The following is an 11,817-nucleotide window of genomic DNA, read 5'->3' on the forward strand; positions in this document are numbered from 1 at the left end:
TACTTTTCTATTTTATTTTCGTTAGGAGGTAATGTTGACGATAAGTTTTAGTTCGAAGTATGATTTTCCTACTCCTACCACGTACCAAGCAACATAATCTGTCGTGGATCCAAATCAATAAAACCCTTTCACCTAGGATTCCAAACCTAACATACATTTTTATAGCAGTTTCTATATACGGAATAAACTATGACAAAACAAAAAGTCCGTAGGCACACACTTTGTTACACATTTTACCACAACTTGCATATATGTGAAGTGGTGATTAGATTATTCTTCATCAAGTATCAATGATGGTCTCATGTGTAAATGATGTAATCCAATAACAAATTGATAAATGTGTAAGTTGTAACAAAGTGTATGCTACTAAAAGAGTTGAAGTTAAAAACCATGACAACAATCATTATCCTACTAAAAGTTTTTCCAAACCATGCTAATAAGAGAAGATTGTCACCTAGCCAACTAAATCATTATCCTTTCTAAGGGTTTTTCCAAACCAGTATTAATAAGAAAAGATCGTCAACTACTAATCTACATAAAAGATATTTTATATTAAAAGATTTTAATATGAAAATGGTTAGAGCAAGCATATACATTCTAAAAAATATATTATTTTGACACATCAAAAAACTACTTTATTTATTTTAGCAAACTACTTTATAATACACCCTATATCACATATTCTATTTTTTTACCACTTTATTTAAATTTCTTTATTTATTCTTTTTAATTATTTCTTTTATGTTATTCCCAACGTCATTGAAGAAATAGAAGAGAGGGAAAGTTTGAATAATTATTAATTAATTCCCAACGGTCATGAAGAGAGAGAGTTTGAGTGTATAAAAAATAATAATAATAATAATAATAATAATAACCAAATATTTATACAACATCTCTTTGTACACTACTATTATTAGAATTTTGTACACTACTATTATTAGAATGTTACTGTGGCTCATGCCAAATTTATTTGGCATTTGACATATTTTATGGGGTGATTTTTTGTATTTGGTGTGCTAAATACTATAAAATCTGATGCTAACGACTTATATGTGTTAATCAATGCAGTTAACCAGTTTTTGAAAGTACCGTAAGTAAGGTCTGTAACAACATCGTCAATTTCCCAAAAATAATTAGGAGTTTTTATGAACAGCCCTAAAAATAATTGGTGTAAGATGCCATGGTTGGCCAGTCATAAGAACCACCTCCCTCTTCTTAAAATGGTCCTACACGTTTAATTATGTCATGTTATGTAGTTCAAAAATCCAATGCTCCTCTAACAATCTTCAAAAAGAATACCATGAACTGGTGATCAAGGCACTGCCGAGTGCGGATAGCCAAGGGCAATGAGCTCAAGACAGATTTGCTTAGCAATGTGGAGCATTAGCTAGACAACTGCAAGTTCTTCGGAAATCTATCATATAATGTAGTGGAGATTTTGGTTTGGAAATTCAGGTACCCTTAGGAAAATGTAATTTTTATAACAACTACATATATAAGGTAACAGCTGCTCAAATTTCAAAATAACAACAACATATACAACACTAAAAGATACATGGAAAAAAAATTAAGTCTTTAATAGATTAGACACAAAAATATGTTAATATAATAAATTTAATCATTTAATCATTTAATTCTAATACTTCTTCTTACGTGTGCGTTTGAACTCCTTTTTGATAGGTGAGGTCAATATGTAAGATTTTAAATGGGATGTAAAGTGGAGGGAACAATGATCAAACTTAAGACAACAACAATGAATAATAAATAGGATTTTTTAAATTATCAATTGTCTCAAAAGTTTAAACAACTGAGAAATGGTAAATTTGATTATTTAATCACATAATTCTAACACAACCACAACAATATATCAATGTGAAGATCACTCGAGAGGCTTATGTCAGGGAATACACTTAATTAGAACAACAATATTAGTAGAAAAAAACAATTTCAGCACCAACACAAAACAGGTTTAAATGGCTCATCCCAACAAAAATGACAAATAATTCAGAAACACAGATATCTATCGAAATTTTGAGCATGCAATCAGGCAGGCCAATTTGTGCCCGCCACCTGTAAAACAAGTGCACAATTAATAAGAATAATTATTTTTTCACATTCCCTGTGTCCACATTTTTCAAGAATATCCACATTTAACATATTATAGGTAGGAGAGTGTATGCCGAGCGAGTAAGACAATCAAGCCCAATGTATAAAGGATATAATCTGTCATGGATAAAGCCCTTTGTCCGGAATGTAGTCAATTCAATTTATTTGCACAAAACCGGCTAATGGCAATTAGGGATTAAACAAGCCTTTTCTGGCTTGAGCTAAAATCTTCATTATTGCAACTTTCCTAACAGAGCATAGTTCTTTTTCATTACAAACTGTTATACACTATTTCCATTAGTCTTCTATATTGACATGAGAAAACTGCAAAACTTGGATTTATCTAACTATATGTGCTACAGAAATGGTTACATCATCAAGGAAACTTAGACTAATTAAACAAAGCAGGCTCCTAAATATGAAATGCAAGTAGTATACACAAAGGAATCGCTCTTACAGATGGGTTGATCTGCTTACCAACCATAGATGGGATTTTCTACCTGTGGAGGCAAAAGGTTAAGGTCTTTGCAATGCTGCTTGTCATAGTCACGGGTGCCAGGGATCGCTCCAGTACAAATTCTAAGAAATTCATTCCCAGTGAGACAGTAATGGGCAAACGCCAACCCTCCATCAAATATCTGACTCAAACTAGGTAATGAAACTGATTTCTTCACAATCTTTCTATTATTTCTGCTGAATTTTGCACCATCTTCAGTGTTATTCAAGACTTTGTTAAGCTCAGAATAGTCAATAAATCTCTGGGTGGCAGCTTCCCATGAAAGGTTATATCTTTCCTCAGGAGTAAGAGGTTGAGGTTCACTTTCTAGTGCTTTTTTCACTTTGGCAATGAAGTCCTCAGATGTTGTGTAAGTCAAACAGTTGGGAAATGACCTAAAGAACTCATTTGATGGGTGTTCCGCACATACTACAAATTTTCCCATTGCAAGTGCCTCAGCAGTAGCTGTGCAGAGCACATCGCTAATACTAGGATTTATGAAGACTTTGTACCTTCAACAACAAAGAAATGTCCAAAGGAGGCCAACAGTTAGCATGGGAGGGTGGGTGTGCAAAAAACAAATTCAATCAAATTCACTGACTAGGTGTTTATATACCCGATAAAAAAACATTTTAGTAGTTTTGAGGTCTTGTCAACCTCCATTGTAATTTTAAGTTTAAATCCAGAAGGAAAGGAGAAGAAAGGGGAGAGAAAAGTAGGGCGGGGGGCACACACAAACAATGCAGTGTCAACAAAGTGAGTTCTGAAAAATCCTTACCCATGAAGAGAGTCATCTGCATGGTCTCTTCCTCTTAGAAAATTGAGATTCAGATCCAACCTTTTAGCTGTACTCTGAACTTCATGGGCATCCTCTCCATTCCCATACACGTCCAACTTGAAGCCATCAAGATCATTCTTGTGCTTTGCTAAGAGATCTATCAACTCTCTATATCCCTTTGCCCAGACCATCTTGCCTAAGAAATATGCTCCTTTTGAAAAGGCTTGCTGCCCAAGTTCCCTTTCTGCAGCAACCTTTTCTCCAATTTTCAAAAATTTAGGATTCACACCATGAACATTGCAAATCACAGACTTTGGTAAATTCTGAGTAGCAGCAGAAAGACGAAGAACCTGTATAAGGATTACAGAAAATTTAGTTTTTTGCCATGCAATAAACACCCTATGATACAGAAGAAAAATATATCAGAAATTATTTAGACCTCTTTCTGTTCTTAACCACTTATTCACAAACCAAGCTAAAACATAATATAAACAAAAAACAAAAGTAACAGAAAATTAGAATATACAATAAAATAGACTAATACCTTGTGGCAATATGCTCTTGTGACCCAATTGTTTATGTGCTTTACAAGGAATGCTTGGATGGCCCCATTCTTCTCCCTCTTAATATACTCCAAGTAATTTGTGTGGACAACACCCACAACATGGTTAAATTTATCAGTCCAACGCTTACCGTGATGGTACCAATTCAGGTGCTCTGGCTCTTCTAGGATAGCAATGTCAGCATCCTTGGACGGGATAAACTGAGAAGTATCTCCAGCAGGTATTATGCTTCTCCTTTCTTTTGAAAACTGAAAAATAACCAGAACAAAGATGTCAGATGTTAATTTAAACATTATATGATACAACAAGAAAGTGAATAAGCTGATATATTCAGAAGCTACCTTGCCAGGATAAAAAGAAATCTTAAAATCAGCCTTAAAGCCAATCCTTTCCTCGAGCCAGTTACGTATATAAGTTTCCTGCTCTTCTGGTGAGCTAAAAGTGAGACTGTTTGGATAAACTATTTCTTGATCTGATCTACAAAGCCATGGAACCAGTAGGGTAACATTTTGTTTTGCAGACTGCGCTAGATATGCAGCTCGAAACAGTGGATTTACAGCTGTTCCTGTCATCCAAGGAAGACTAGCAGTTGTGACAATGGCAACATGCCTTTTCCCATTGGATGGGTCATGCTTTGCATGGTCAGTCCAAAATCCACCCTCATAACAATGACCTGTACTTTGGAGGACACTGGCTATCCTCAAATCCAATTCATCATTAATGTTATCATTCCCTATAACAGAGGATTCCCCAGCAGATGAAGAGTGCCGTAAAAGTTGGTTCTTGCGTTTGCTACACAAGCTTTCCACTATCTTATCGCATATATCTGCAACCATTTAGAATAACATTAATAATTTAAGAGAAGCTATAACGATTCAATACATTTTCAATTGTTAATAGAAGCTACAATACATAAAGGATGTAAAATATTTGCTTGGTGGAGATGACAAAATAGGTAAGGGACATTTCATGAGAGGAAAAAATAGAAACATGGGGAATTTAATTTTTTCCAATCATGCAAACTGAAATCACGTGCTAATCTCTGCAATATTTTTTGAATAATTGAAATAATGGGCAGTGCTTGTTTCTAATAAACCCATCACTTGTCAATTAATTCATTTTTATATCCAGGTAAAAAGTCTAAAAGGCAGAGTAAGGAAAATGGACCTTTCCCCAAGGATGATAGTATCCTAAGAAGTCAGCATCAGTTATCATCAATGAGAAAGGATGCCATCTGTTTGATTGAGAGTTTTCCTTGCTATTTAATTGACTTTTTACATCAAATGTTGTATGCTTGAATAGCGAAAAACTTAGATACAATATCTTAGATACAATTCCTTAGGTACCCCTTTTATAATTCAGCCACCTGTCTAATACTTGACAGAGCAAACATCCGTCTCTTCCTCTGGTTTTTTTTCTTTTCTTTTCTTTTTCCTCCTCTTTCTCTCTGATGCTTTACTTAAAAGTTAAAACTGAAAACCATGGAAAACCAGCAAGAAAACCCAGTACCACAACCTCCCTAGCATCTCACACTCTCTCAAACTTCTAAATTTTTGAAGAAATCAAGGCTTCAGATGGACGGAGGGGTTGGCTTGTGCGTATCACGTTGTCAGCCAAACGGTTTGTTAAATGCCTGATCTCTGCTTCTATCCATCCCTCTCTTTTCTGATTTTTTTTCCTTTTGTAATTCTCTTTCCAGATCTAACATACTCTCAGACTCTTACCCTGTGATGCCTTTTGATTCTACTGGTAATGATGGGAAAGGTGTTTTGTTTTACCTGATATGGGGATTCCATGGTGGCTTTTGATCTCAAAGATGAGAACTTTAGACGTGATTTCATATTGGAGTTGTGGATTCTAAAGAATTACCACAATCATGTGTGGGTTAAGGAGAATTTCTTCCAAGAGAAAAATAATGAGAAAAAGAAGAAAGAAGAGACCGTTTTCACGCTTGCAAGAAAAAAGAAAGGAAAAAATAGAAGCAAAACTAAGGGTATTTAACGCCATTTGCTCTGTTCGGTATTAGACAGGTGGCTGAATTATAAAAGGGGTACCTAAAGAACTGTATTTAAAGTATTGTATCTAAGTTTCGCCCACATGAATAATTAGATGAATAAAAGAAGATCAACAGAGCAGGGGGCCTCCTTTTTTTCATTTAGTTCAGAGTTTTAAATTTCTCTTCTTCAGTTTTTGATGTTAATTAGTCACAAAAATATCCAACCATATCAGGATTGTTTCCTCAGATCTCACACCAACCTTGCCCAGAAATAGATACACTCTCAGTGGCCTGCAAAATCTTTCATCCTCCTAAACATGTTATTGCCAATGAATAAGATTGGGTCAGACCACCTTAAGGAGTTCCAAAAAGTGTTTCCAAACAACCCTAAGTCCTAAGATCTGAACCCCAAAGCTGATTGCAGCTGCCCATTAATTGACCTGACTATCCCTCTCTCTAAATGAAATTAAGTAAATGTCCAAAAAGACATCCACCAATTCACAATATCGTTCACAAATGTACAATTGCAATGCATCCATTAGATAAGAAATGAGGATGGTCCCAAATATCCATTCCCATCCAAGAGAACTAACATTTGTTAGGGGTGATAAAAAAAATCATTCGTTCCATGCCAACTAGATTTTGTTAAATCTAAATGATATCTGATAAATAATATCTAGCAAAAAATAGAGCACTTTTCAATTCTACTGATTGGCTAGAAAACATTAATGTCTAAATATGCATATATATTAAACCCTGAACATCAGGTGAAATTGGGGAAAAAAAAAAGCCTAAGCATCTATGCATTTCAAGGTACCAGATTAACAGAATTAAAAGATTTTTCTACCTTTTTTAACACCAAGTTGATCCAAAAATGGACCAGATTGCCTAACAAAATATGCCAAAAGTTCTGGCACATCAAGTGGTGGAACCTCCTGTAACAGAAATAAAAAAGAAAAGATCTCAGCATGGTAAATTACTCCATTTACCAAAATTTCAAGTTTCGTTCCATAGTTTATGCAAATGTTGTCCCTCAATTAGGCCAAAAAGCAAATATCAAAAACTAAATTCAAAAAAAAAAAAAAAAATTAATAGGTTGTAGAAATTTTATTGATAAAAAAGGTACGTGTTCACCACTAAAACAGAGTACCAAAGAAGAGATTTTAAGAGATCTAAAGATCTCTCTTTATCTTCAAAGGTGCAGGTATTGCATTCCTGCCAAACTAACCACATTAGACACCCCGGAACCACAGTCCAAATCTTTGACCGGTGTTTTAATGGGGTGTAAACACGCCCAGGCTTGCAGCTGGAACCTAAGCAGTCTCATGACCACAAAACAAATTCCCTAACGCCAACACAAACAGAAAAGTGTAGAGTGTAGCTTACCATTGTTAAAATTTTAGAAATGCCCTTGAGCACAGTGTTGTTTAGTTTTTCAGATATGAATATTGTATTGCTCAACAACATTATTTTTGTCTTCAAACACATGAACGTATGGACATGCAAGGTATGATGCAGCTGACACATCGATTAGATAAGATGCATTCAAATACTTGCAAGTCTGCAAGACTATAACTGAAAAGTAAGTGCATAAAACAAAATGGAATTCTTATAATTGACTCGCTTTTTGAAACAACCAACTCTAAAAACTTGGATGCAATATTTTTATCCAAAAAAACAGGTTTCAAAATCCAATGCATACAAAAGATTCTTCTAGCAAGGTTACATAAAGAAATGAAAAATAGGAGGATCCTTATCATAGCCACCAGATACACAAAATGGCATTCCACAGTACTAGAGTCCTTAGGCTCCATTTTTGCAGCACCTCAAACAATTTAGTACCCTCCATTGTCACTACTAAAGTATAGTTCAGAAAAGCTGCATGAAATGTGACAGCTATGGTATGGAAAAAAGCATACCAACTCAATGATGCTTTAAATATAAGAATGATCACTATGTTTGGCAGCAGGGAATTGAAAAGAACCATTCGAATTGGATAAAAGCGAGGACTTCACTACATGAATTTCATGATTTTCTACATAGGAGGCCTCCCATTTAATCCAATTAGAATTCCAAACCTCAAACTGCATACCACTAAAGATAGCACAAAAATATTTGAGGAAGACTCAAGAAGAAGATAGAATGCTTGATTCGTATAAAATTTGTGAAAAGCATGTTGCTTATTAACACATGAAGCGAAGAGAAATCATCCACATGAACCTACCTTCGACTCCTGAGACTCCTTACAAATTGCTTTCTGCAACCAAAAAAAAAAAAAAATTATATATATAAATATCAGATGTTGTGATGTATGGATATATTATATATGGGTTTAAGTCTCTATGCACACATTAACAACTTTAGACAGAAAGCGTACAACAACCACAGAATATATACAAGCCCCTAGAAAGAATTATTCAAAAAGCTATAGGTAACTTTGTACAAGTTAAAGAGACATGTCTAACAACTCATCCACAAGAGACAATCCACTTATTAAGTAGTCAAAGTATAACAATAACATTTGTATAGTTCCGAAATCCTCGCAAAAGCTTTAATTAAATAATAAAAACAACCTCTCATGGCATCATAGACAAGACGTATAACATTCACCACTTGCCACGTAATTTTAAGATAAAATAAAATAGAATAAAAAGCTAAAAACCTCCTTTGCCAGGTGGTAGCATTAGCTCCATGGTTGAACACTTGGTTGAGGATCTACATCTTATGATGAGTGCATATGTCACAGGATACAACTAATACTTCTTTATAAAGCTTCAAGTGATTTAATGCAACTTAATACACATTTCTGTGTCTATAAATGTTCTGCAGCTCCCATAATAACATATATTACACACATGTAACAAGTGTGGAAGCTCATAGCAAGAACCCTGAAACTGCACCTAGAGAGGACATGGGAACTAACCAATATGACCATCGATATACTTTTTCTCCATTTTTTGTTCTAACATGCCTTTAAAATAGGTCGAACCCAAAGCTTCCACTTTTGCTGGGTCTAACCTGGCTTTATACAACTAAAATAATTAAACACACCACCATCAACTATAAATTAGTTAACAATCACATGACTATTGAGAATAAAAGAGCAATACACCCTTTTAATCGGTAACCTCTCTCTAGCTCCAAATTTCAAAAGCTAACTTTTACCAATAAGACAAAACCATCTGAACCCCGAATTTGATGTTCTAAGCGACTTTGAAGTTCTCAGGTGAATAATTGGAAACCCATGCATACCCAAAAGCTTTCAAATCTCTTTGTAGTAGTAACAATTTGAATATAGTCAAAAGAAAAAAATATCTATTTGACAAGACATCTTCCTATACCTATAAATGAGAAGGTTTAGAAAAGCGAACCATGGCGGCGACGATGAGTTCAGAAGCTTGGTTTTACAGAGATTGATTGTGAGCGCAGAAAGAAACCCTAATCGGTAGTTTTTGGGTTTTTTGTTGTAATGGATCCGAAACTTTACGTACTTGTCCAGATTGAAGGTTTAGCAGAACAAGAAGTGGGCTTCGGGTCGACCCATTTGTGTTTGGGGTTGGGGATCTTGTATATGGGCTCTCCGGCCCAATAGAAGAAAGCAACAAAAGAGTAAAATGGGGAATTTGATAGGGAGCACATTCTCAGCCCATTGGTCTCATAATATATTTAATTATTTCATTTATTAAAAAAAAATTTCTTCTCAAAAAAAAAAAAAAACCTGGCCTATTATGATGATAAATATTAGGGACATTTTTTTTTTTTTTTTTGTAATAGTGTTCACAATTGATTTATTAGTTATAATTAAAGCAACATCACTTTTACATTGATTTATTATTGACAGGATTTTGATTATGTACCATTTACGACATTCCGCGATACACATAAAAATTATAACATACCACATAAATAGTATAAAAAAAAATGTGATAATTTTGTGTCCTTAGATTTATTGTTCAAATTGCTCATATTTTAGAGATTGCAAGCTTTTTGGGACGGTAATAAAACATGGTATTTAGAGCAAGAGATCATAAATTCAATCTATATTTCCTCTACTTTACCTCTCATTTAAATCTCACATGTTGAGTTTCACCTATTAAAAGGTGATTTGAGTCCATACATGAGGAAGAGTATTAGAATTATGTGGCATTGTGGTTAAATAATTAAATTTACAATTTCCCAATAGTTTAAACTTTTAGGACAATTAGTCTTTTATCATTTTTAAGCCATGTATGTAATGTGTTAGAGTTTTTTTTTTTTTTTTTTTTGGGGGGGGGGGGGGGGGGGGTCCAACTCCAAGTAGCTACTTGCCTTTTTTTATTGTTTGATGGAACAAGAAGTAGCTGCTTGCAGCCTTGCCTGCTTACATATATAAATATAATATTATATTAAGGTTGAATGCTTATATTATGTGTAGGCCGTAGGGTGCACTTCAGTTGAATATAATATAATATATATATTATATATTGTATTTAGTATGCTTACCTTATGAGGAGATAGAGTGCAACCGAAGTGCATCCTAAAGCCAATGCATGAAGATATTATATTATATACAAAGTGAAATTATGGATCATTATGTGAAATTTTGCACAAGTTTGAAATTTTGGATCATTATGTGATCATTTTGAAATGAAAAAATACATTATTTGGCATAGGTTTCTTGAACAAGTTGATATATTGATATTGGGCTTGAAAGCCCAATTTTTTTATTATTAAAAAAAGAGTTTTTTTAAATATTTCAAACCGACCAAACCGACTAAACCGCACCGCAAAAAACTGCACCGCTATAGGTCGGAAAACCGACCCTAGGTGGTGTGCATCGGTTCCAATTATGAAAAAACCGATCTCTATCAGTTCGGTAATAAATTTAAAAAAAAACTGCTCCTACCGAACCGCGCACACCCCTAAGTTGTATTAGTGATTTTTTGGGTATTTCGACGAGTATTATTGTTTTGGTTGGTATAGTAAAAAACAACAAATAATGTTAAAAATTAAAAAAATAAATAAAATGAAATGAAACATGTTATTTAAGCTAAGATATGTTGTCTTATTATATTAGACTAATATTTGGGCTTATAAAATATGTTGATTTCAATGATTATTATAATTAAACTTGTAAATATATAAATACATAGAAGCATCTAAATATGTATGTAAGTATATCAATAGCAGTAAACACGAAACAGCATATTGATATTATTCTATACCAAAACATTTCATTATTCCGAATTCTGATCAAACTAAAACAGTTTGACTACTTCAATAATTTTTTAAAATTCTTAAAGAAAAGAAAATACGAGAGCTTTTTGAATAGTGCTCTATAAAAATCACAATAAGTTTGCAATTACAATGTTCCAAAAAAGAAAAAGGAATCTCTCTCTCTCTCTCCACAATCTATCTAGACTAAATTTTATTCTCTCAAAAAAAGAAAAAAGAAAAAAGAAAGATCAAATATCATGCAATAATTAAATATGTGGCATATATTTTTTACTCATAAAATCCAATCAATTCTTTAAAACATTCTCCCCTCTCTGCGTGTGTGTTAAAATACTTAGTATTTTTAAAAGAAAAAAAAATCAAATTAATCACATGAAAAAGAAAATAGTTTAACTTGTTTTTGGATAATGGCAAATAGTTTAGCTTAAAGGTGAAAAAAGAAAACATTCATTTCATAAAAATTATATAACTCTCAACATTCATTTTACAAAAACTATGCGATTCCCAAATATAAGCAAAGAGTCTGCAAACAAAAACAAAGAAAAAAAAAACCCAAATTTTCAGAAAGAAAAAATAAATCCAAATTTTGAAAAGGAAAAAAATAACAACAAAAAAGCCAAATAAATTGAGAGAGAGAGAGAGGAGGGGGGGGGGGGGGGCCAAA

The 11,817-nt window shown here is 33.6% G+C and overlaps 1 protein-coding gene across 2 annotated transcripts in view; it reads right to left on the bottom strand.

The window, feature by feature from the left end:
* Positions 1-2,295: 2,295 nt before the first annotated feature.
* Positions 2,296-11,817, bottom strand: part of LOC112019570 (digalactosyldiacylglycerol synthase 1, chloroplastic) — a 23,321-nt gene continuing 13,799 nt past the window's right edge. Inside the window, exons 2-7 of one of the 2 annotated variants that reach the window (XM_065782480.1) lie at positions 8,164-8,196; positions 6,787-6,874; positions 4,285-4,769; positions 3,925-4,191; positions 3,381-3,730; positions 2,296-3,114 (exon numbers count right to left, since the gene is read on the bottom strand). In XM_065782480.1, the coding sequence (XP_065638552.1) occupies positions 2,580-3,114; positions 3,381-3,730; positions 3,925-4,191; positions 4,285-4,769; positions 6,787-6,874; positions 8,164-8,196 (1,758 nt within the window). In that variant the 3' untranslated portion in view covers positions 2,296-2,579. The remainder of the gene's footprint in view (positions 3,115-3,380; positions 3,731-3,924; positions 4,192-4,284; positions 4,770-6,786; positions 6,875-8,163; positions 8,197-11,817) is intronic. The other variant, XM_024052090.2, reaches the window with a different exon arrangement.

This window comes from Quercus suber, unplaced genomic scaffold, assembly GCF_002906115.3.
Source record: "Quercus suber isolate HL8 unplaced genomic scaffold, Cork oak 2.0 scaffold_303, whole genome shotgun sequence".
NCBI lineage: Eukaryota > Viridiplantae > Streptophyta > Magnoliopsida > Fagales > Fagaceae > Quercus > Quercus suber.